Source organism: Biomphalaria glabrata, chromosome 10, assembly GCF_947242115.1.
Source record: "Biomphalaria glabrata chromosome 10, xgBioGlab47.1, whole genome shotgun sequence".
Lineage (NCBI taxonomy): Eukaryota > Metazoa > Mollusca > Gastropoda > Planorbidae > Biomphalaria > Biomphalaria glabrata.
Genome location: NC_074720.1, coordinates 40275724 through 40301147, shown reverse-complemented (window position 1 = coordinate 40301147; position 25424 = coordinate 40275724). Strand labels below are relative to the sequence as shown.

Here is a 25424-nt window from a genome sequence, read left to right as displayed (position 1 = left end):
ATCAATATATAGCTCAAATATTGTATAATTGGATCAATGTATCATTAGATCAATTAGATTAGTAACAGCTATGTCTACTTATGTCTTGTTTAAAAGCATTCCTACATACATCACTGGCAAGTCATAAAATAAGTGCTTTAGACAAGATTGTCTAAGATTTGATTAAATCATTTTTCACAGTGGACAGGAGGATTAGAAAATAATATTTCCAAAAGGAACACCAATAAGTTTCTCCCTTTAATTTCTGTTAGATAGTGGCTGCTTATATCAATTTGAGGGAATGTAGCTTTATTTTTAAAAAGATTTAGGCCACTGAGTTGTTTTACAGTGACAAGGGATAGCCACCTGAAATTCAACACAACAACAAGGGGTAGCCACCTGAAATTCAACACAATAACAAGGGGTAGCCACCTGAAATTCAATACAATAACAAGGGGTAGCCACCTGGAATTCAACACAAAAACAAGGGGTAGCCACCTGAAATTCAACACAATAACAAGGGGTAGCCACCTGAAATTCAACACAATAACAAGGGGTAGCCACCTGAAATTCAACACAATAACAAGGGGTAGCCACCTGAAATTCAATACAATAACAAGGGGTAGCCACCTGGAATTCAACACAAAAACAAGGGGTAGCCACCTGAAATTCAACACAATAACAAGGGGTAGCCACCTGAAATTCAACACAATAACAAGGGGTATCCACCTGAAATTCAACACAATAACAAGGGGTAGCCACCTGAAATTCAATACAATAACAAGGGGTAGCCACCTGGAATTCAACACAAAAACAAGGGGTAGCCACCTGAAATTCAACACAATAACAAGGGGTAGCCACCTGAAATTCAACACAATAACAAGGGGTAGCCACCTGAAGTTCAACACAATAACAAGGGGTAGCCACCTGAAATTCAACACAATAACAAGGGGTAGCCACCTGAAGTTCAACACAATAACAAGGGGTAGCCACCTGAAGTTCAACACAATAACAAGGGGTAGCCACCTGAAGTTCAACACAATAACAAGGGGTAGCCACCTGAAGTTCAACACAATAACAAGGGGTAGCCACCTGGAATTCAACACAATAACAAGGGGTAGCCACCTGGAATTCAACACAATAACAAGGGGTAGCCACCTGAAATTCAACACAATAACAAGGGGTAGCCACCTGAAGTTCAACACAATAACAAGGGGTAGCCACCTGAAGTTCAACACAATAACAAGGGGTAGCCACCTGGAATTCAACACAATAACAAGGGGTAGCCACCTGAAATTCAACACAATAACAAGGGGTAGCCACCTGAAATTCAACACAATAACAAGGGGTAGCCACCTGAAATTCAATACAATAACAAGGGGTAGCCACCTGGAATTCAACACAAAAACAAGGGGTAGCCACCTGAAATTCAACACAATAACAAGGGGTAGCCACCTGAAATTCAACACAATAACAAGGGGTATCCACCTGAAATTCAACACAATAACAAGGGGTAGCCACCTGAAATTCAATACAATAACAAGGGGTAGCCACCTGAAATTCAATACAATAACAAGGGGTAGCCACCTGGAATTCAACACAAAAACAAGGGGTAGCCACCTGAAATTCAACACAATAACAAGGGGTAGCCACCTGAAATTCAACACAATAACAAGGGGTAGCCACCTGAAGTTCAACACAATAACAAGGGGTAGCCACCTGAAGTTCAACACAATAACAAGGGGTAGCCACCTGAAATTCAACACAATAACAAGGGGTAGCCACCTGAAATTCAACACAATAACAAGGGGTATCCACCTGAAATTCAACACAATAACAAGGGGTAGCCACCTGAAGTTCAACACAATAACAAGGGGTAGCCACCTGGAATTCAACACAAAAACAAGGGGTAGCCACCTGAAGTTCAACACAATAACAAGGGGTAGCCACCTGAAGTTCAACACAATAACAAGGGGTAGCCACCTGAAATTCAATACAATAACAAGGGGTAGCCACCTGAAGTTCAACACAATAACAAGGGGTAGCCACCTGAAGTTCAACACAATAACAAGGGGTAGCCACCTGAAGTTCAACACAATAACAAGGGGTAGCCACCTGAAGTTCAACACAATAACAAGGGGTAGCCACCTGAAGTTCAACACAATAACAAGGGGTAGCCACCTGAAGTTCAACACAATAACAAGGGGTAGCCACCTGAAGTTCAACACAATAACAAGGGGTAGCCACCTGAAAGTCTTAAAACAAACTAGTCCTACTACAATATTTATTTCATTCACACAGAAATCTCCTCTGTTTCAAATACATTATAATTAAATTGCATCGCTGAGAATCATATAAATAGGAGGGCATAAAAATGTAACAATGTGACCTACTTCAAGTAACTGGAAGATTCGTATGACACGCAGGCTGATTAAAACCTTGGAGGTCAGCTCTCTCTCTATGGAGTCATCAAAGAGCAGATTATGGGCAAACTCTTGGAAAGCAAACCATCCCACAGTGATGTCAACATAAGCTTGGATCAGACTCACCAGGTTAAAATAAAACCAAGCTGTCTTGACATAGGCAAACTTGAATAAACATAGCTGTGGAGGAAATAAAAACAAAAGGGCATCACTTACAAATCTAAGTTTATATGGGTTTATTTGGATTCTTATTTATTGTTTTATTCAGATTCTTACCTGGTCTCTAAAAAAAATTTCAAGGTTGTTAGTTAACCATGATGGGTAAAATAAAGTTTGCCAAAAAAACAGCTTCAGACTTAAAGGAAAAGTAAATTTAGTAGATAAAAACAATAAGTAAGCTTATTGATACAGAAAGTAAAAAAAGAAGAAACTTTATTGTAGTTCCAGTTTGAAAACAATCAACTGAAAGACTTTTCAAACAAGTTGTATATAGTTCGTCCCTCGTGGTTCGATGATGACCACTTTGTCATCCAGAGGGCTGAGGGCTTTGCACTGGGGTTTTATGCCTCCTCATGTGGTTGGTGAGACCTATGTGAGCCCGGAATGTTCAGCCGCACACTGGGCAGGTTATTCCAGCTGGAGCTAGTGTCGTTTGTCTTGCTTTTCTTTTCTGGCGTTTTTCTTCTGCCAGCATTGTTCTTTTTTCCTCAGCAACCTGTGCGCCAGTTTTCACAGCGCAACGCCATGATGCTCTGTTATGTGCCTCTGTCTCCAAGGTGCCTGGGTCTATGCTGAACGCCTTCAGAGAAGCTTTGAGGGTGTCCCTGAAGTGCTTTCTTTGACCACCTTGCGAGCGCTTTCCTTTGCTTAGTTGGCCATACAAGAGTCGTTTAGGGATGCGGTGGTCTTCCATTCTGTAGACGTGACCTGCCCATCGCAGCTGGGACTGCATCAGGACTGTGTGGATGCTTTGCAGACACGCTCTTCGAAGGACTTCTGTGTCTGGTATTTTGTCTTGCCATTTGACAAGTTGTAACCCAAGGACAAACCCAGAATGTTTCTGATATTGTTTTGTATTTAGGTTTAGGCTCTAAGAGAATTCCTCATAACAGACTGTAGGTTATAAACTTATCAAATGTACTGAGACCTGACTGGTAGGAAGTTTGTAGGTTATAAACTTATCAAATGTACTGAGACCTGACTGGTAGGAAGTCTGTAGGTTATAAACTTATCAAATGTACTGAGACCTGACTGGTAGGAAGTCTGTAGGTTATAAACTTATCAAATGTACTGAGACCTGACTGGTGGGAAAACAGTAAGTTATGTACAGTTAGTTAGCAAAGCTGTAATGCTTCTAACCCACACAATGCAAACTGGAAGAATAAAGTTACCTCCATTTCAGACATTATATCAACCCATAGAATACAATCAAATACCAACCCGGAGAATTAAATCCCATAGGAACTCGTATAATAAAGTCAAATACCAACCCGAATAATTAAATCCCATAGGAACTCGTATAATAAAGTCAAATACCAACCCTTAGAATAAAGTAAAGTGTCAGGAAGACTGTCATGACAATGTTGGCGTGTTGCAAGCCTATCTCAGTATTGGAGCTACTCCACTTTAAGAACAGGAACACCTGAGTGGCAATGATGATGGCAGTGTCCATCCCAAATATTCCAGCCATTAAAAACTGACACTGACTCAAATGGTAGATGATGCTGTTGTGGTTATAGAAGAATGCTATTAGTGAGTGATGGAGAAATAGCCATGAGTGATGGAGAAATAGCCATGGGTGATGGAGAAACAGCCATGAGTGATGGAGTAACAGCCATGAGTGATGGAGAAATAGCCATGAATGATGGAGAAATAGCCATGAGTGATGGAGAAATAGCCATGAGTGATGGAGAAATAGCCATGAGTGATGGAGAAATAGCCATGGGTGATGGAGAAACAGCCATGAGTGATGGAGTAACAGCCATGAGTGATGGAGAAATAGCCATGAATGATGGAGAAATAGCTATGAATAATGGAGAATCAAACATTACCTCAACCAATAAGAACAACATTAAGGAAATATTGAATTAGCATTCAAAATACTGGATAATTTCTTGAGAGATGAAGACTAAAATAGGAATGTACTTGAAATCAAATTTGAATTAACTGATACTGATCATTGTTATGGATTTTTTAATAAATGTGTTGTTTTTTTTTGTAACTATTGAACATAAATATGGAATAATTTGAAAACACAATCTGGAGCGTTTTCCATTTTTTTGTCTTTTTAGACAGAAAACCTAAAATCCTTAACCCTAACATCTCTCTCCAAATAGTGCGGCTTAGGGCTGTGTCTTCCCAGGTGTAGAGATGAAGGGCTGGGAGTGTTACTCTATCAAGAACTTAGAACAAGATAGTGAGGTATCTTACTTGACAGTCATGGATCTAGTTTCCTGGATTTTCTTCATTTTATATACAGCGTGCATAAGTTTTTGACTTTTAAGGATTTTTTTCTGGGGATAAAATAATGAACATTACAGACACATGAAAAAAAAAAGAAGTCAATATTTCCATTGGTTTGCTATTCATAGTATAAACTATTTAAAACTTTTCTGTCTGGTTTAAAAAATGGTGCATTTTCTTTAAAAAAAAAAAAAAAAAAAGATTCACATATAAAACAAAGGGTGAGCATTACAAGCTAGGCTATATGATGACATCTGATTTTCAACAGCACTTTTAGTATTCGAGATCTAAACTTGACACGCTAAAAACTTTTTCCAATTGGGAGGGGGGGTTAAAACAAACATAAATTTAAAAAAATATGTATAAACTGAAATAAAGTTATGTATATAAACTGAAATAAAGTTATGTATATAAACTGAAAAAAAAAATGTTTATGAACTGAAATAAAGTATGTATATAAATTGAAATAAATTTATATATATAAACTGAAAAAAAGTTATGTACATAAACAGAAAAAAAGTGTATAAACTGACATAAAGTTATGTTTATAAACCCCAAATAAATGTTATGTTTATAAACCCCAAATAAATGTTATGTTTATAAACCCCAAATAAATGTTATGTTTATAAACTGAAAAAAAAGTTATGTATATAAACTGAAATTTTTTTTTTTATAAACTGAAATAAAGTAATGTTTATAAACTGAAATAAAAATATGTATATAAACTAAAAATAAAGTTATGTTTATAAACTGAAAAAAAAAGTTATGCATCTTCAGCTATTCCAAAACAGAAACCTGTAAGAATGGAGATACATACAGAAGTAGCTATACAGTTTGGAATTTTCCACATGTTCTTGATACCTCCAACTTTAATCATCCTGACAGGGGGAATCAAACATTTCATTACATCTAGTACAAATCTCATTGTTAGGATGAACAGAAGGATGCAAATAACATGATCAATGTCTTGTTCTAAAATGTAACAATGACATTCAGGGTTGGGATAGTCCCCTGTGGTACTATCAGCAAGACTTTTGCTTCTTTTAGATTGACACCCACTGACTTCACCATTTCGACTATTCACCACTAATATACGGGGAGCAAAGCTGTAAGAAAACTGACAATTACAAAAATATAACCAATTTCAGCATGGTGTTTATTTACTATTGAAGTAGTCTACTATCTTCTACATGTTCTTTTCTCTTTCTTCTCTAGTGCTATTAGAGCATGGAATGGGTTGCCTGAGTCAGCCAGGAAAACCAGTGACTTGGCAGAACTTAAGTCATTGGTTAATATGCATGACTGAACGCATGACGCGTAGAACGTAATCATCTTCTTTTTTGAAGTAATGTCTGTATTATATAAGAAAATATTACAAGTAAAGTTCCCCTTTCAGACCTCTATAGATTAACGAGCAGGGTGTCATGTGGCCAGCTCAATGACCAACCGCCTTTACTTTTCACCAACTAAAGCCAGGTACCCATTAGAGCTGGGTGGACTCATGGGCACCCTAAAAACTAAATCTCCACCGAGATTCGAACCTAGGACCCCAGGTTCAAAAGCAAAGTGCTTAACCATTCAGTAACCATGCACCTGCTTGTAAACCATAGGCCAAAGAAACAGATGAGTTTAACATCATCTACCCTATAGATCACCAGGTTCTTGTCATTACAGTATGGAATATGGAAAGCAAAGTGCTTAACCATTCAGTAACCATGCACCTGCTTGTAAACCATAGGCCAAAGAAACAGATGAGTTTAACATCATCTACCCTATAGATCACCAGGTTCTTGTCATTACAGTATGGAATATGTTGCTTAAACTAGAAGAACAGGACAAGTAATCAGGGAAGCTATTTATTGTATGTGTCATGCAAGGATTCATAGCATGGCTAGTAAATGTGTATAACTAGGTCAAGTTTGGTAGGTGTTGGCCAACGGAACATTGTAACTCATATTTTGCAAACAAATGCGCTGGTCCAACATAAAACAACAATAACAGGAAAGATATTGAGATGTTAAAGGGGGATAAGTTTTCAATTGTTGTTCAGTGTTCATGATTCATTGTTTAAGGTTGATTCATTGTTTAAGGTTGATTCATTGTTTAAGATTGATTCATTGTTTAAGATTGATTCATAGTTTAAGGTTGATTCATTGTTTAAGATTGATTCATAGTTTAAGGTTGATTCATTGTTTAAGATTGATTCATTGTTTAAGATTGATTCATTGTTTAAGATTGATTCATTGTTTAAGGTTGATTCATTGTTTAAGATTGATTCATTGTTTAAGATAGTTTCTTGTCAGTCATGATACCTTAGTACAATTTCTGCAAGTGATTTATGTTGGATGTGAATTTATTCATCAATCATGTCATTTGATAAAATTTGAAGATACTCAAATCTAACTGAATGAATTTCAACACTGTGTTTCTTCAGTGTATCCCTAAATCATCCACTTCAAACCTGCATTTAAATTGTTACCTTACTTTGAGAGACACAAATTTAATTAGTTAAATTAACAACACAACTCTCACATAATTAAAAAGGGGACAGTATGATGAAACTATCCTGGTGAAGACTGGGATTTTGAATGTCAGGATTTTAGGGCGCCTCTGAGTCCACCCAGCTCTAATGGGTACCTGACATTAGTTGGGGAAAAGTAAAGGCGGTTTGTCATTGTGCTGGCCACATGAAACCCTCATTAACCATGGGCCATAGAAACAGATGACCTTTACATCATCTGCCCTAGATCGCAAGGTCTGAAAGCAGAACTTAACTTTTTTTTTTTTTTTTTTTTTAAGACTGAACTGGTTTGGAAAGCCAATGACTACACACATATGTAGTATTTTAAAAAGCTGTGTAAATGAATAAATTTAATCTATGAACAATAATTGGGTGACTTACTCACAGTCTCTGTCTGAAGCTTCTTCTGCTAGCTCAATCAGCTTCCTTACACTGAAGCCTGCCAGTAATCCTCTTTCAAATTGGAGCCAAAAGTTTTGCTTCAAGGTGGAGAAAAATACAATGACACATCTGATTAGACGCAATGACGCAAAGTAGATTTGAATGGTCTAATTCTGTCTAATGAAGGTTAAAACAAGTTTTAGCATCCCTATCATTCCAGGGTTGCAATCCAATCTATGAGTCAGTTACTCCTTTTCTTTGAATTAAAACTAAAGGAAACAACTGTTCTTATGTATCGCAACAAGTAAGCTCAAAAGTATAATTAAAACGATGACCTGATGATTGCTTTTGTATTAATTCATGGTGCATTACATGTTCTGTCTTATTAACTATAGAAAACAAAAATATTTTATGAAATTTACTACTGCAACAGCCAAACCTTATCATGAATATTAGTTGTTTTTTTTTTTTACTAGTGTCACTACTTCAAGAAAAAATTAAGTGACTAGATCATGTGTCCTTAACTGACATATTATCTCATCACTTAAACAATTAAACACAAATGAAATCTTTGTCTTGAAATTGAAAACAAAATTCACATGTTTGAAGAACTGGAAAACTAACCTTGAGTAATTTTAGGTATTTTCTGGTGGCCTCCGCCAGCCACTTGTGTACTTCTGAAGCTGTTGGTACATATGGGATCACCGTGCCACATTTAGGGCAGATACCACCTTGTCGTTCACGCAGTTCCTTCTCTTCAGTTGTCTATAATATAACAGTGGGCATAACATAATATAATAAAATGGTAGCAGCTTAGAGGCAGAACTGCAGAGAGGGTAGCAATTTATAATCAGAGCTGCAGAGAGCAAAGCAGTTTAAAACCATAGCTGCAGAGAGGGTGGCAGTTTAGATTCAGAGTGCAGAGTTGGAGTCAACAATTGTAACTATTTTTTGTTTTGAAACTTTTAAAAAAAAAAAAGAAATAATTCCTTTGGCATACTAGTAGCCAGTAGTAGCCATCACCATGGTTGTTCTAGTGAAGTCTAGACATTGGGTGAACAAATTGAACAAATACAAAACCAGAAAGGTGGTAACCACAAAACTTTGCATTGACAACACCAGAAAAAGTTGTAATAATTTTGGTCTAAAGGAATACAAACTTTTGGGTACAGACTTTACAATCACCTCACAGTCATGGCCAGATTTTGATGTAAGAAATTAAAGACTAAAATGAGATATCAAAAAGTGTAACTCTAAGTATCTTCTTTTTGGCCACGCTTTCAATACTCACAAAAGAAAGAACTATACATATCATGATAAGTTTTAACAAATCAAATAGTTGTAAATGCCTGTTCTTCTTTTATTGGGAGTTCAAATTTTTCCCATCCAAATCCATAATAAGCATGTAACTCTTATCTCTGAAGCCAGTGTCAGCTTGTCTCAATAACACAAAATCATTTAACTATAGAGTTAGATAAATGTCTGTTGACATTGTGTTTGTGTGTTTTTCATTAGTATGTAGAATTATTCCCCTTGGCAAGAGAGCTCATAATGTTGTGTAATGAGAGAGACTGAGAGTGTATTATTAGAGTCAGAGGTATCCAGTGTCTAGTGTTAGCATCATTATTGAGTTCAGTGTTCTTTAGTGTAATATTAAGCTCATACGTTTACAATACTGACCATTTGGAAGACATAGCTCTAGACCGCACCAGATGGAGAGAGACAGTGACTAAGAAAGCTATGGATAGTGAAAGAACATGGGCCTCAGCCCTGGAAGAAAAATGGACAATGCGAAAAATGGCCAGCTCCTCTACCGCCGAAGCAAAAAGCCACCTTAACCCGCGCTATTTGTGGACGGGAGTGTCTCTCCGAAACAGGGCTCCACAGCCACAAGAGGAAGTGTGCGAGATGAACCATAGTCGTTCTACGACTGAAGGAGGCCGACGATAAGCTCCTACGTGTATAGTTGTTAGCTAACAATTTCACCACCAGGATGAGTGTACAAGTGCAGGAGACACAAAAAAAAGTCTCAATGAAAGGGATTCACCTCACTACTTGTGAACGGGTCCTCGATTGTACACACTGTGTTCACAATTTCCCAGTCTGCATCAGCTAGAAACCTAGAAAAACACAAAAAAACAAAATAATTTTAGACAAGTGGATTTATGACAACAAACACTAACACAACATTGACACAATTTCATTTTTAAAAATATTAATTAAAACAAGTAACATTAGACTTTTTTTTTAATTGAAGATGATGATAATCTATCTTATTCTAATTATTTCTTGTGATGCTTCAATATTGCAAGGAGTCTTTCCTGTCAGCTTGCACAATCAATTTCTTCTATTACTTTCCAGATGATTTCAACTTAAGACAGGTCACAAAATGTACAAGAATCTCAATTTATTTGACTTTTTACAAAGAAACATTTTTAGAGTCAAGTGTGGGAATACATGCTGAAAGTGTATTCAAAATAGACCTAATTTTATTTTCAAATAATATTTTTGAAAAATTATATCAGTTTCCACTGTGTGGCCAATTAGGTTTTTTTTGTTTGTTTGTTTTTTTTTATAAATAAACCGTAAACTCTCAAATTACTAGAAAAATGGTTAGAGACATTTTCAAAATGTTGCACCCATTAAAGTTGCCCTTTCTGACCTTGCGATCTATAGGGCAGATGGTGTAAAAGTCATGTTTCGTTGGCTCATGGTTGAAAAGGTTGTCATGTGGCCAGCACAACGACCAACTACCTTCACTCCTTTCCCATTAGAGCTGGGTGAACTCAGAGGCACCCAAAGATCTCAAAATTAAAAATCCCAGTCTTCACAGGATTTGAATCATAGACCCCCAATTTGGAAGCCAAGCAATTTACCGCTCAGCCACGGAGTCTCCTGCAGTCATTAAACCACTGTTATCAGATCTGGACTAAGTGGTTGTCTCCTCTCTATTAAGGCTACAAAAGAGAGATTAAAAATTCCTTTATCCCATTATCTGTCAGAGTGTTGCAAAGGGCATCTGTCGTCACTGAGATGTCAGTGGCATAGCTAGGGATTTGGGGGCCTGGGGGCTTAACATCTTTAGGGGCCCCTGGCATAATATTTAATGTAAAAACATTTTTCAAACATTCATTTGGGCCCCCGTCAAGCGGGGGCCTCTGGGGATATTCAAATTTGGACGCCCCCTCCCCCCCCACCCTAGCTACTCCACTGCGAGAAGTACTTAGTAGTCTAATGTGTGTGTGTGTTTCATTTGTGAATGTTGTTCATATTAGACATGCATTATTATTTTTATAGTAGTTATGCTAGGGTGGACAATCGTAGTCAAACTGAATTTCCATTTGTTAGGACCAATACAATTATCTAATCTTACAGTGGTCAATTTTTTAATCCATGAATAATCTGAAAACTAATAAGAAAAAAACTAGTGAAAAAAAAAAAAAAAGGCTTTTGAAAATTATTAAATTTAAAAAAAAAAAAAACGCACCTGTCAATTTTCCAAACATTCATTGTTTTGCGTCTGCATTCGTCTAAAATTCCAATGGCTTTTTTCATGGCATTTCTTCTAGCTGGAGTAACATCAGTCAGGCCTAAAAGTGTCAACTCAAAATAAACTTACAAAATACTATGAAAATAGAACAACACAAACAAATCAAGTATCAAATCAATAAATAACTCAAGCTTTTTAATCCATTTTTTTTGCTCTAAAACCTGGCAACATCCTTATCAAGATTTCTTTTTACTTTTTTTTTTATTGCTAAAAAATTTTAACATTATCTTGGACCAACCTGGCAACACCATTATCGAGATTTAAACCACAAACCAAGCCAAAAAAAAAAAAAATCAATGTTTGATGAATTACTTTAAAAAATGTAGGATTAAACTGATGGTTCTTCTAGATGATCCAGATATCAAAACATAAAACCAGAATACCTCATCAATAAGAAGATAACTAGACTAATTACTAGAATATCTAGCCAACAAAAAGATATCAGCAAGAAGAAATCTAGACTAATTAGGCCTACTAGAATATCTCAGCAACAAAAACATAACTTGAAAATACAAGTTAATTTATTTTTTTTTAGTGTATTGAAGTGATGGTGCTCATTTCAATTTGAATAGAGCCTGGTTGTATTCTACATGCTCAAGACAGTCACACAGATGGTCCTGGAGTTTGACCATGCCAGCTGCTTTCCTCTGCCCTCCTGTACAGGATGTTAATGCTAGGATGGAATAATCTTTAATTCTGAAGAAAACAACCAAAACAAGCGGAGATCGACTGTCATGTTCTACAATAAACTGAAGACACACTGTCATGTTCTACAATAAACTGAAGGCACACTATAATGTTCTACAATAAACTGAAGACACACTGTCATGTTCTACAATAAACTAAAGACACACTGTTTTATTACCTACCTAAGAATGTGAGCAAGTGTGAGACTGTTGTAGCATTGATCAATAATGTGGCTACCACAATGAGGGACACATGGAACAAGATCTGTTTCAATATAAACACATTGGCTTTAGGGATCTCAACAAACAATAAATGAACAGATCTGTTTCATTAATTCATGCAAACTATGGTGATGATGCTTAAAGGAGAAAGGGTTAATGGTTTGTTTTGGTGAATGAAGTCCATTGGTAAGAAATAAAAATGTTTATTTTTAGATCTAGAGCTTGAAAGAGAGTAAGGGTGCCATGCCACTATAGAGTTTAAGGCAAGAGTCACTTTTATTGTCCTATACCTTTCCTCCAACGCTGGGCTGACTTAAGATTGGATCTTCTGATTTGAATAAGATCAAGGCCAGTGCCAAACCAATGGCTCCTCGCAGGCCACTCCAGGTGCAGACCAGCCCATCTTGCCATGTTAAACCATAACCAAGTCGTTTTAGAATAGGACTGAACATCATGAAGGTCAAACCTCTAAAGAAGAAAAAAAAAAAGATTTTATTGACATGGTCTATCATATGTTTACAATTAAAAGCTTAGAATTAAATGTATTAATATATTTCTGTTGAAACCACTTAATTCCATTCGAGGATCTGAAAAATTTTCTCAACAATCGCAATCAACCACTTTCTTACTCAACAATCAAAAGCAGATACTAATCTACGTTTGGTTTTGATCAATTGGGCTGAGTGCTACAGCAGCTGGATACTGATCTTAAAGTCTCTAGTTCAAGTTTCTTTTGACAAGGATTTTCATTCAACACTGAAAGTTCCTGCATTCACCCAGATAACGTTATTGTGATTTATAGACCATACCAGCCACACAACACCCTAGGAAACTATGTGCCCAATTTAAAAGAACTTCACTTTGACAACTAATGCTTAAAAGGGAACCTTAGATCTCTTTAAAGTAACTAACATTAGCTGGGGAGGGAAAGTTAAACATGAATGTGGGACCCCTCAACTCAAGAAAACATTAAGAAACTGGAACAGACACAAAATAGAGCAGTGAGATTCATAACAAATGAATATTCCAGTTTGATTAGAGTAACACCTTTAGTAAAATCACTAAATTTAGAAAGCCTTCAGGACAGAAGGCTCAAAAGTAAAGTAGCAATCATACATAAAACACTGAACCATAATCTTCAAATACAAAAACAAAATTTAATAAAATACTCTGAAAGACACAAAGAGAAAGGCACATTCCTCGTCCCATATGCTAGGACAAATTTGTACAAATACTCCTTCTTCCCTAGTGCTATTAGAGCATGGAATGGGTTGCCTGAGCTAGCCAGGAAAACCAGTGACTTGGCAGAATTTAAGTCGTTGGTTAATATTCATGACTAAATGCATGACGCGTAGGACGTAATCATCTTCTTTTTTGAAGTAACGTCTGTATTATATATGATAAGATAAGATTTGTTTTAGTTATTTTGTTAACTTTTGAAACATTTCTTTTTTTAAATCTTCTTTACTCATGAAATTAAGCTTTAATTAATATATACTAACAAAATGAAATTGAGTTCAAAGTAATTTAATGTGAAAAGGGTATCTCATTTTTGTATGGCACATCTTTCAAGCTTTGGCTACAGCCTGCTCAGGTCCAATCTCTATTGTGGACATGTGCAGGGATGGGGTATCTGAGAAAAGGTAAAACAAAAGTAAAACATTTCAACTCGAGTAGGTAACCAAGCTGTTAACGCTTTCTCTTCTTACTGACAATAACTGACCCCATTAAATGAAATTAAATTTTGGATTAAAAACTTTGTGTTATATAAACAGAGCATGCATTCTTCTAAAATTATATACCTAATATAACATTTCCTGATCACATACAAAAAGTTATTGAAGTTTAATCATAACAGGGTGGTGAAACACAAATGAGCCAGATGAATGATTCCATCGAAATGTGGAAAATAATTACGGCGAGAAAGAATTAATGCCAGTCAGGCACACACTCCACATTGAATGCAGAATCTTACGTCAAGTATTTTTTGTTCCATTTTCAGAAGCAAAGATCAAAATAATTGTACAACAAATTTTCAATGTAAGCACTTGATAAGGAAAATCATACAAGTAGATTCGGAATTCTCTCAATAACCTCAGCCAAAATCTAGCACTTAAAATAATATGGAAAGACAAAGTCATAGCCCTCGGCACCACAATCAGACTGTTGCTATTAGGTTTCAGTATCATATATTTCACTGTCATAGGTTTCATTATTAAAATGTACCTGACATATGTATGATTCCTTAGACTTCACGTTTTTCTACTTTTAAGTGTTGGAGACACAGAGTGAGTGACCCACCTGATGACATTAACAGCGAAGTAAAGAATGATGACATAGATGCAGTCCTGTAACTCAGCAAAGATGATGACTTTCTTGGTAATGATGAAACCACACAGAGCAAAGATTAATGTATTGGCCATGAAGGACAACGTCTCCCAGAAACTGAAATGTCACATGGCATTACACTTATCATGCATATATTATTTTATTACACTTATCATGCATATATATTTTATTACACTTATCATGCATATATTATTTTATTACACTTATCATGCATATATATTTTATTACACTTATCATGCATATATTATTTTATTACACTTATCATGCATATATATTTTATTACACTTATCATGCATATATTTTTTTATTACACTTATCATGCATATATATTTTATTACACTTATCATGCATATATTTTATTACACTTATCATGCATATATTTTATTACACTTATCATGCATATATATTTTATTACACTTATCATGCATATATTTTATTACACTTATCATGCATATATATTTTTATTACACTTATCATGCATATATTATTTTATTACACTTATCATGCATATATATTTTATTACACTTATCATGCATATATTATTTTATTACACTTATCATGCATATATATTTTATTACACTTATCATGCATATATTATTTTATTACACTTATCATGCATATATATTTTATTACACTTATCATGCATATATTTTTTATTACACTTATCATGCATATATATTTTATTACACTTATGCATATATTTTTTATTACACTTATCATGCATATATTTTTATTACACTTATCATGCATATATTTTTATTACACTTATGCATATATTTGTATTACACTTATGCATATATTTTTATTACACTTATCATGCATATATTTGTATTACACTTATCATGCAAATGTGTCAGTTGAGCATGTCATGACAAAGATGTGTACACCTTGTTCATTAAATTTAACATGTATGTGTATGTTATTGAAATAGTTACAAGGCAGACTGTCAGTTTACTGTAAGGTCTATATGAATAGAATCCCATACTGTTTCCAGTCTTAGGCTTGAGTGATGTTGTGGTTTGAGTGATGTTATGGTTTGAGTGATGTTATGGTCAACAGGTTCTCATAAAGAGTGTGGGGAGGGTGTATAAATAGTGTGAGTATGAGCAAAATGAGAGGTTTTGACTCTGTTACTTGACAGCAGAGGTTTGTTAGCAATAGACTGAACCCCAAGCTACACCTGCACAACCACCTCATAGCAGGCTTGTATAGGTGGCTTGTACAAATGTGTACAACTTTTTAAAAAACCCACTTAATTCTAGTCTTTATTCTGTATATTTTGTTCACATACTTTCTTATCCTTATTTATGGCAATACTGTAGATGTTTCGTATTTTTGTTTTTAAAAAATTCAGATAGTCCTTCAAACATGGGACCACATGACCAAGTAGCCACCCAAATGATGTTCTTTTTATTATATTAATTTAATACAAGTTTATGTACAGGTCCTAAAAACAACTGTAGCAGAGCATATGTTTCAAACATTCCTCAAACAATGACAATCTAGGGTAATACAATTCATGAATAAAGTTATTTTTCTTTCACTGAATACTAACCCAATCAATGACCCTAGCATGATGTTGTAATGACATAGAATAAGTCCTACCTGTGTAAAAACACCTCCACCTCAGGACTGATAGAGGTTCGATGTTCACCTAAGGTAGCCCCCAGGGTCACAACACCCAACACTGCCGATATTTTGAGATAAGCATCAGCTACAGTTCAGAAACAAGCATAATACATCTATGTATTAGTTACAGTTTGGAAACAATACAAGCATAAAACATATATACATTAGCTACAGTTATGAAAATTCTTCTATATTCTCAATATTATGCTAGAAGGTTCAGATATCTGAGATAAATTTGGCAGTGGTTTCCAGATTAGGCAGCTCTCCATATAGTTTTTCTCCTAGAGGAGTTTTCGTGGTCAGTGTTTTGTTCAGCCCTCTTAATGGAGAATGTTGTTTTGAAGGACATGGTTGGCATTCTTCAGTTACACTCCACAAGGACAAATTTTCATAGTGCCAATTTTCAGCTTAGGGAGCATAAGTTGACACATTCTGTTGATTTCAGTTCTGAGGGAAAGTTGGTCATTTCGGAATAGCTTGTAACAGACTTAGTCTTTCTTTGGATGAAACAGTATAGAAATAATACAATCTAAGACATATATACCTCCGCCACATGCAGGGTCAGTCCTACATATATGCAAAATGGATTGCGCGGGGCCCAGTCTGGGTAGGGATTAGGATACTACGTGAAAATTAAAATTTTGTAATAGAAAATAAATTAGTCTTTGCATTTTATTCATACTTAACTAAGTACAAAATCACCCCAAAATGACATTTTTGTCTGTTTTTAAGAGATTTGCATGAGTTTTCAGAAGATTTTTATAATTTCAGGAGATTTTTATGAATTTTTAGTATATTTTCCAATTTCAGGAGAATTCCAGGTACCCTTTAATAATAAGTTAAAATGGTTTAATTTAATAATTTACACCTAGAATTCACCCGGGGCCTATGAAAGTGCGGGGCCCACAGCAGCCGCATAGGTTGCAGTGGCTAAGACCAGTCCTGGCCACATGGCTACTATCATACAACACCAGGTGAATCAACACAAGATATAAAAGCTTTGAAGCTATAAATTGGTAATGAAAAAATTCAGTTTGACAAAAATAAAAAGAATGCTACTTACAAAATAGTTCTAACAGAAATTCCTTTCCCTCTTTGAATATCTAGATTTAACCTTCCACCTTGTTACTTAGAAAAGCATTAGGTTAGAAAAAAACAAAACAAGTCGACAAGCAATGGCGAACTTACAAATATAAAAGACCAAATATGCCATAGATAATGTAATAGCTATTTCAGTTAAACTGTCGTTGAATGTCCACTGCAACCAGAATATAGCCAGCTTAGCCATGATGTATCCAAACAAGGCTCCCCCTACGGTCACCCACAACATTTGATAAATCATACTATCAACTGAAAACAAAAATATAGTAAGGGTATAGTCATTGTAAAAACATTTCAAGGCATGAGATGATTAACTTGGAAAGAAAGAGTGTGTAATACTGAGATTCTCGCGAGAACGGGCCTTCCCAGCATCTTTACAGTCCTCAAACAATGCTGCCTGCACTGGTTCTGACATGTTCGCTGGATGGAGGACAATTGTATCCTGAAAATCATTCTGTATGGGCAACTTGCGTCTGGCTCAAGAAAAACTGGTCGCCCCCACCTCCATTATGTGGATGTGATAAAGCGGGATTTAAAATCAGTGAACATTGACACTGACTATTGGGAAGATATAGCCTTAGACCGCACTAATTGGAGAGAGATGGTGACCAAGAAAGCTATGGACAGCGAGAAAACATGGGCTTCAGCTCTTGAAGAAAAGCATGCCACACGGAAAATGGCCAGCTCTTCTACCACCAAAGCAAAACGCCATCTTGAATTGCAATATATGTGGACCAGAGTGTCTCTCCAAAATAGGGCTCCACAGCCATATGAAAAAGTGTTTGAGATGAACCATAGTCGCTCTACGACTGAGAGAGGCCAACAAATCAGATCTATAATCTTAATATTCAATATTGAAATTTAATACAGATTATCAAGTTAGCAATATAAAGAGGTGTTTTCTTTTAGTCATGTCCAGTTAAAATAAAAAAAAACTACAACACATTTTCACATACTGTCAAGGTCATTTTCCTAAGACATGCTTTTTGCATTGAAGTCAGCAGCTCTGTTACAAGCCTTGAAAAACTAATGCAGCCCATTCCTCTTTACAAAACAATGCACAACACTGCAGATCAAAATAGTTAAGGTTACCTGTTGTTGAAGGATCCTCCAAAATATGCTGAATCAATTCATAACACACCATGGCTGTGCCATCATTGAGCATGGACTCACCTTCTATCAAAAGGGCTAATCTCTTGTTTGTCCCTGGCATAGAAGATAACAGAGCAAAGCAAAACAGTCTGAGAGTTGAAACTCTCAGCGACAGTGCATGAATTATTCAAACTGGTAGGGTGGTATGCACTTTGGACTGAACCCTGCCATCCCCTGCTGCCCTGTATTTATCTCTATATCTGAAGGAAAATTCAAAACTTAAATATTTTTCTGACACATCATCATCAAACTAAATTTTTTTTTTCTGGACAGAAACCCTGCTGTTATGCATAAAGCATGTATATATATATATAATAAAATTTTATATACTTCTAGCCAGCATTTTGCTGTTGTGCTGGAAACAATAGTGTGCTGTTTTCTTCAGTTACCATACAGAGTGTTGGTTAAGTTGGGCTGTAGTGGTAGTAGGTGGATTAGGAGGCATTCAAAGAGGATTTGGTTTACAGTCTCATAAGGGTGGACGCAGTGTCTACCAAGGCGTAGTTGTGTGGCATTTATTTTGTAAAGGTGATACTATGTTAACATACAGATGAAGAGCTTGTGATTGTCCAGACAGAAACCAGCAAGTCTGGGGCAGGTGAAAAGAATATGAGACACTGTTTACTCTTCCTCCCCACTGAAGGGGTGCCAAGTGTCAAAGTGTGGCCTGACATAGGAGCCATCAAGACATTTTCCACCACAGCTAGGCATGGTCAATTCAAAATCCCTGTCCTCACAGGATTCTAAATTGAGACCCCTCAATATGGAGACCAAGTACTTAACCACTCAGCAACTAATCATTATTGCTCTATTGTATTGTACCCACACAAAAAAAATCCATTCAAATGATTTAGTGTTTCATCTAGAAAAAAAGGACACTTATTCATTAGACTTAGTAAAATCTCTGTTAAGTAAAAAAACAAAATGACAAGACACCAATAAAATTTAGAAAGCAACTAATATATTGTTATGCCCTGATTAAGACTATTCAATCCTGTGCCAATCTGCACAGCGCCTCAGTTCTCTCCAATAACACTTTAATCTATCATTAAACATTTTTAACAGGGAAACTGTAAATGTCCCTACTGTCACTACTCCTAGCTTTTTCACTGAGATTCAAACCCCAGTCCCCTTAATTCAAGTGCTTTAACACACCACCATAGCAAATCTTTCTCCGCAGCTTAGATCATTGTTTGAATAACTTGGAAAAGGTAGAAATAGTCATATAACCATATCAGGCATGTACTGCGCAAACCATCAACTTCTAGGGCAAAGGCTGTCCCAACTTCAATACTTTTGTTAATAATAATAAAAAAATGAGCAATTACTAAAAGTCTTGTGTCATGAGACTGATGTATGATTCTTCAATATTTAACAACAGAGCTTACCTAATTCCTTCATGATGGCAACGACAGCCACAGGATCCGTAGCTGAGAGGATAGATCCAAATAAGAGTGCTACCAACCAGCCCCAGTGGTCATATTTGAACAGATACAGGGATGTAGTCGCCAACAAGACAGTCATGACAACTTGCAGTGGCAAGGAGTAGTACAAAACAAGAAATAAAAATTCTTAAGATTTGTCTAAATCAGTGTTTCCCAAACTGTGTTCCATGGAACCCTAGTGTTCTGCGAGGCCTGACTAGGTGTTCCACGAACTACTGGGCATAATTAACTAGTAGGCCTTCATGTGAATTAATCTCTCTAACAAATAAGCAAAGTGTTTAGCTAAATACTCAGAATGTGAGATGTGTTCTGCCAGAGAAAAAGTTTGGGAAACACTGGTCTAAATCATTAATGTCCAAACTATGGCCTTTTCTGGCTCCTAGAAATGTTTACCAACAGTGTTAAATGTGGTTATACAGGCTCAGTTCTTTTTGGACATGACAAATTTTTTCAGTGATGCAGCCCGTGACAAGGATGTCAGTAATTCATGTGAACCAAGGCTAAAAAGGTTCAGTTCATATCCAGCATCACTGATCTAATCATGACTAAATATGCAATGTTTTATTAATCTTATAGCATCAAGGTTCTCAAATTTGACAACAGAGGTTCTCTTAATTCTAATGCAGTGTTTCCCAAAACTGTGTTCTAATATCATGACTAAATATGCAATGTTTTATTAATCTTATAACATCAAGGTTCTCAAATTTGACAACAGAGGTTGCCTTTACCCTACTGCAGTGTTTCCCAAACTGTGCCACAGAACACCAATGTTCAACAAAACCTGAATAGGTGTTCCACGAACTACAGGAGTAATTAACAAGTAGGCCTACACAGGAAATACGTAAAGTAATAAATAAAGTAGCAATAATAGCAAAAATATAACTTACAAAAACAAAACCTAATAAAATACTCAAAATGACACAATGATAAAGGCACATTTCTTATCCCATTTGCTAGGGCAAATTAGTACAAGTGCTCCTTCTTCACTAATATGATTAAAGCATGAAATGGGTTGCCTGAAGCGGAATTTTCTTTATATGTTGCAATGAAGTCAAAATTACAAAAACTGGCCCCACCTGGTAGTAGAATTCAGCTTAATAATGCCTGACATCAAAAAGTCATGCTCCTCAAGGACACAGCATCATCAAAGTCATTAAACCTTATTTTCTTCATATGTCTGAATTTATTATACATTTACAATTGAAAATAAATAATAATGCTAAATTTAGAATATGGTTTTATAATTATTTTTATTTAACAAATAGGGAATAGGAGGCATGGAGGCTGAGGGTTTATAAGCCCTTTCCTTCTGAGCCGGTGGCCCCGGGTTCGAATCCTGTTGAGGACTGGGATTTGATTTTTAATTTCGGGATCTATGGGCGTCTCCACTCAGCTCTCAACATTAGTTAGTAAAAAGTAAAGCTGGTTGGTCGTCGTTCTGGCCCAAAACACCCTCATTATGCGTAGGCCACATCTGCCCTATAGATCACAAGGTCTGAAAGGGGAACTAAATAGGAAATAACCCAACCTAAAAATAAAAGGAAAGTGTTCCGCTAAATAATCCATACAGGAAATGTTTGGGAAACACTGCCCTACTACAATGCTGCATGAATGCTTACCTAGTGCAGGGACAGCAAGAATCAAGACTTGAATGAAGATTTGCTTAAAAATGTAAGTGTCAATGGCAAAGGAGCCCTCAAATATAAGAATGGGCATAAAGACATAAATGATGGTATGGGGCCCTATTTCGACCACTTGCCCTAGAGGTAAATAGCCTGCAATAACTCCGACAAAAAAGACAACGACAGTGTATGGCAATGGTATCACTAGAACGTCCGTTGCATGTCGAACAACAGCTGAAATAAAAACAAAATGGTGATCAAATGAAAAACTTCTAGCAAAACACTTTACTATTAAAATGACAGTGTAAGTTTAATAATAAATAATAATTATAGCTTTTATATTTAATAGAGTAAGATGCATACATATTGAGGCACTAAAAAAGTTTATTTTAGCCTATCTGAAATGTTTTTAGACTTTGTTCCAGATCATATGACCAACCATAGAACACCTTAAGAGAGATTTTAGTCATCTAGATTTTGATTTGATTACGCTCTGCAATCTTATCAAACTCCTTTATGTTACCGCAATCCCCAGTTGAGTATGCCCTCCTGGTGGGTGCCCTTTTATGGACAGAGAGGCACAGAATTATATAACTGGGGATGGGGGGAAGATGGTTTGTGGCTCGTCTGATGACTTTCAGCGATGTAGTGTGCCTTGAGAATGAAATGCTTTCAAATTTAATCATCCTAAAAAAACATGCAAGGAAGAGACCCGTTACTATCTGCCTTTCTTGTCATATTTAATACATTTCTGACGTACTTTCTGAAATTAAGAGGGACCCGTTACTAACTGCCATGCATGTCATATTTAATACATTTCTGACATACTTTCCGAAATTAAGAGGGACCCATTACTAACTGCCTTGCATGTCATATTTAATACATTTCTGGCATACTTTCGGAAATTAAGAGGGACCCGTTACTAACTGCCTAGCATGTCATATTTAATACATTTCTGGCATATTTTCAGAAATTAAGATTATCAAGTCCAAGGCAAACCTCTTTCTGTAGAAAAAAAAGGAGGGAGGGGGGAGGTGTGTTACACCAGTCAACTATCCTACGATATTATGAAAAGCAGGTATCTAAGTGGAAGCAGGCTGAGATGTTATTTGTAGCCTTAGTTTGTTAGAGACTTTCTTTGCACAAATCCACAAGAGCTACTTTCATTTATAGTTTTTGAGAAACAGAAGAAGTTTTAAGTACTTACCACCAACCAGAAATATGAAACACAAGTACAGAAAATCTCTCTGCGTATCCAAGATTGTGTCCGTGTGGAATGGATCATCTTCCTTGACTTTAAATATGTCCATAAACAATCTTTCAAGGTGTAATGAAATGTTGGAACCATTGTTCATTTCCATACTTACATTCAACCAGAACTGTGGATCAAGCAGGTAGTACCAACTGTTAGCTGTAAGGATTTAGGCTGCTTACAAGACCTGGCAAACCAAATGTTCCCTTGTTGGTCACAGCAGAACAATTTACTTCTAACCCACCATTTTTTTTGTTTTTCTATGTCATGACAACATGGTGCCTAAAACAAAAGCCAGCAAGTATTATAACATATGCATTAAATCTAGAACAAATTATAAATGATATTGATAAAAGATATGAAGTTAATTGAACATAGAGGTCTCAAGAAAAAAACAACTATTTGCTAACATGGAACATAGTATGGAACAATGAGACATCTTCCTTAGATGTGTAAGTAAAGTTCCCCTAACTTGCATTCTATGGGGCAGATGATATAAAGGTCATGTTTCTGTGGCCCATGGTTAAGGAGAGTGTCATGTGGTCAGCACAATGACCGACCGTCTTTACTTTTCCCCAACTAATGTAAGGTACCCATTAGAACCGGGTGGACTCCCTTTATAAATGTATTTACAAGTTATTTTAATAGTTTAATAATGGGCTGTTTGATTTAAAGTATTGCCAGCCCCACCCATGTCACTTAGTACCCACTGCATTGTTACCAGGGTGCCTTAGTGTTGTCAAAGGATTTTGAAATTTAAGAAATTGACAACGTTATTTGTTGAAAATCACTTGGCACACCAATGCAGAATAAGCCGTTAGAGATTATAGGTAATGTAATTATAACTATTAACTGGAATAGATTAGATCTATTAGTATTATAATATAATTATTATAGATCTAGAGTAGTATCTAGACTTAGATCTAAGAACTAGATCTAGCTAGTAAAGCTAGTACTAGTAGTTAAAAGTAGTTAGATCACTTAGTACTTAGATTCTAGATCTAGTTAGTTAGATCTAGATACTTAGTAAGATAGCCTACAATAATAGATAGTGAGTCTAAATCTTCTACTTCTATAATATTAAATATAGATCTAGATCTCTAGGAATAGACCTACTAAACTACACTCGGTCTCTACACTGTCACTGGTTAAGCCCTAAGGTTACCTAGATTCTCTAGACTAGTATATGAAACAGTCTTACTTATTTACTCTTGACCCCCTTGGCATGGTCTTTTTGGAGTCTTAAAAACATGAGTCTACACCTAGTCTAATTGATAATGATAAATTGATAAATCATAAATTCAAATTCACATTGACGTAACCCTAACCTAGATTGGCTAGATCTTACAAAAAAAAAAGACGTGAAGTGGTGTGACTTTAATTCCTAAATTAATACTCACTGTTTTTCTATGTGTAATATTAAATCTAAAAAAACAACAACAAAAAGTAACGTAATAGAATCGCGTTGCCTCGTTAATTATTATTGTGTTGTGGCATTATGCGGTCAGCCATTTTGAGTTGAAGCGTCCTTGATAATGGAAACTTTATGTAGTGTTTTTAAACTTTCATATCCAAGAGTTACATTTCGCGTCTTCTCATAAATAATCTGTGGTATGGTAGTTGAGGGCGTCATTGTAAATTATTTTCCAACTTCAAGCCATCTTTCTCCAGCTTTTACTAATTTGTTTGGGAGAAGGGTAAAAAAAAAAAAAGGTTTCCGTTTTCTTACTCTTCACCACTTTACTCTGGGTGGAGGGGGTATCCCTTTCTTGTAAAATGTTTTGGTTGTTCCTTCAGGGTTAAAGATTATCTAGCCTACTTCCTAGTCCAAAACCCCCCGCAGGACGACGGGGGGGGGGGGGGGATGACAGAGCAGGATATGAACCCGGGACCATCGGGACGACCGAACGACAGTCCAGCGCGCACACCGCCCAACCAGGCAGCCATCCAGCTAAGCACATAAATATGACCCTTGGATTTTTTTTTATTTTTTTTTGAAAGATGAGTGATTTACTTACGGTTGTAATTATCTTCTGGTCAATGTCAGCAGAGCAGAGGCGGCCTTAGCAGTGCGCGGCGCCCTGGGCGAATGTCAAATGCGGGGCCTTGCGCCGTAAGGGTAGACTATTTTTATCGTACCTTGTCAATCTAACGGGGGCCGTCCGTCTCTAACGTTGTAGGCCTTATATTTGTTACAAAATATACTATCTTACGTAAGTACTGTACTATATTGGCCTTGTAACTACTCGAAGTGTCCTTCACCTTCTGAATCTGATACGTCCACATAAAGCAGCGGTTCTCAACCTTTTAAGCTCGGCGACCCCTCTTTACAATCCCACACTCTGCCGCGACCCCACCCCCTCCGCTCAGACACACAGCAATAGAAGAATAGACAAAACTATTCATTTTTTAGATGGTCTCTGGTGACCCCTGGCAAATCGTCAATCGACCCCTAATTAGGGGGTCGCGACCCACAGGTTGAGAACCCATGACATAAAGCTTTGTAAAAGACATCTGCTCTTTGTGGCTAACATCAAGCGTGCAGTGAAGAATGACTGGAAAATATGCCATCAGGTCCATAAGCTCGTTTTGAATCCTATATCCGAGGTACTGGTCGTGAGCCTCGGTGTTTAAATTCGTCAAAGAAGT

The 25424-nt window shown here is 36.3% G+C and overlaps 1 protein-coding gene across 2 annotated transcripts in view; it reads right to left on the bottom strand.

The window, feature by feature from the left end:
- LOC106071055 (sodium/hydrogen exchanger 10-like) overlaps positions 1-24329 on the bottom strand; it is a 34781-nt gene extending 10452 nt beyond the window's left edge. The window contains exons 1-18 of one of the 2 annotated variants that reach the window (XM_056044944.1): positions 24176-24329; positions 22731-23057; positions 21521-21757; positions 19845-19985; positions 18397-18510; positions 17392-17553; positions 16180-16288; positions 14527-14670; positions 12516-12693; positions 12187-12268; positions 11255-11357; positions 9815-9887; positions 8392-8532; positions 7768-7865; positions 5683-5743; positions 4833-4915; positions 3943-4126; positions 2373-2582 (exon numbers count right to left, since the gene is read on the bottom strand). In XM_056044944.1, coding sequence (XP_055900919.1) covers positions 2373-2582; positions 3943-4126; positions 4833-4915; positions 5683-5743; positions 7768-7865; positions 8392-8532; positions 9815-9887; positions 11255-11357; positions 12187-12268; positions 12516-12693; positions 14527-14670; positions 16180-16288; positions 17392-17553; positions 18397-18510; positions 19845-19985; positions 21521-21757; positions 22731-22884 — 2274 coding nt within the window. In that variant the 5' untranslated portion in view covers positions 22885-23057; positions 24176-24329. The remainder of the gene's footprint in view (positions 1-2372; positions 2583-3942; positions 4127-4832; positions 4916-5682; positions 5744-7767; positions 7866-8391; positions 8533-9814; positions 9888-11254; positions 11358-12186; positions 12269-12515; positions 12694-14526; positions 14671-16179; positions 16289-17391; positions 17554-18396; positions 18511-19844; positions 19986-21520; positions 21758-22730; positions 23058-24175) is intronic. The other variant, XM_056044945.1, reaches the window with a different exon arrangement.
- Positions 24330-25424: the final 1095 nt, after the last annotated feature.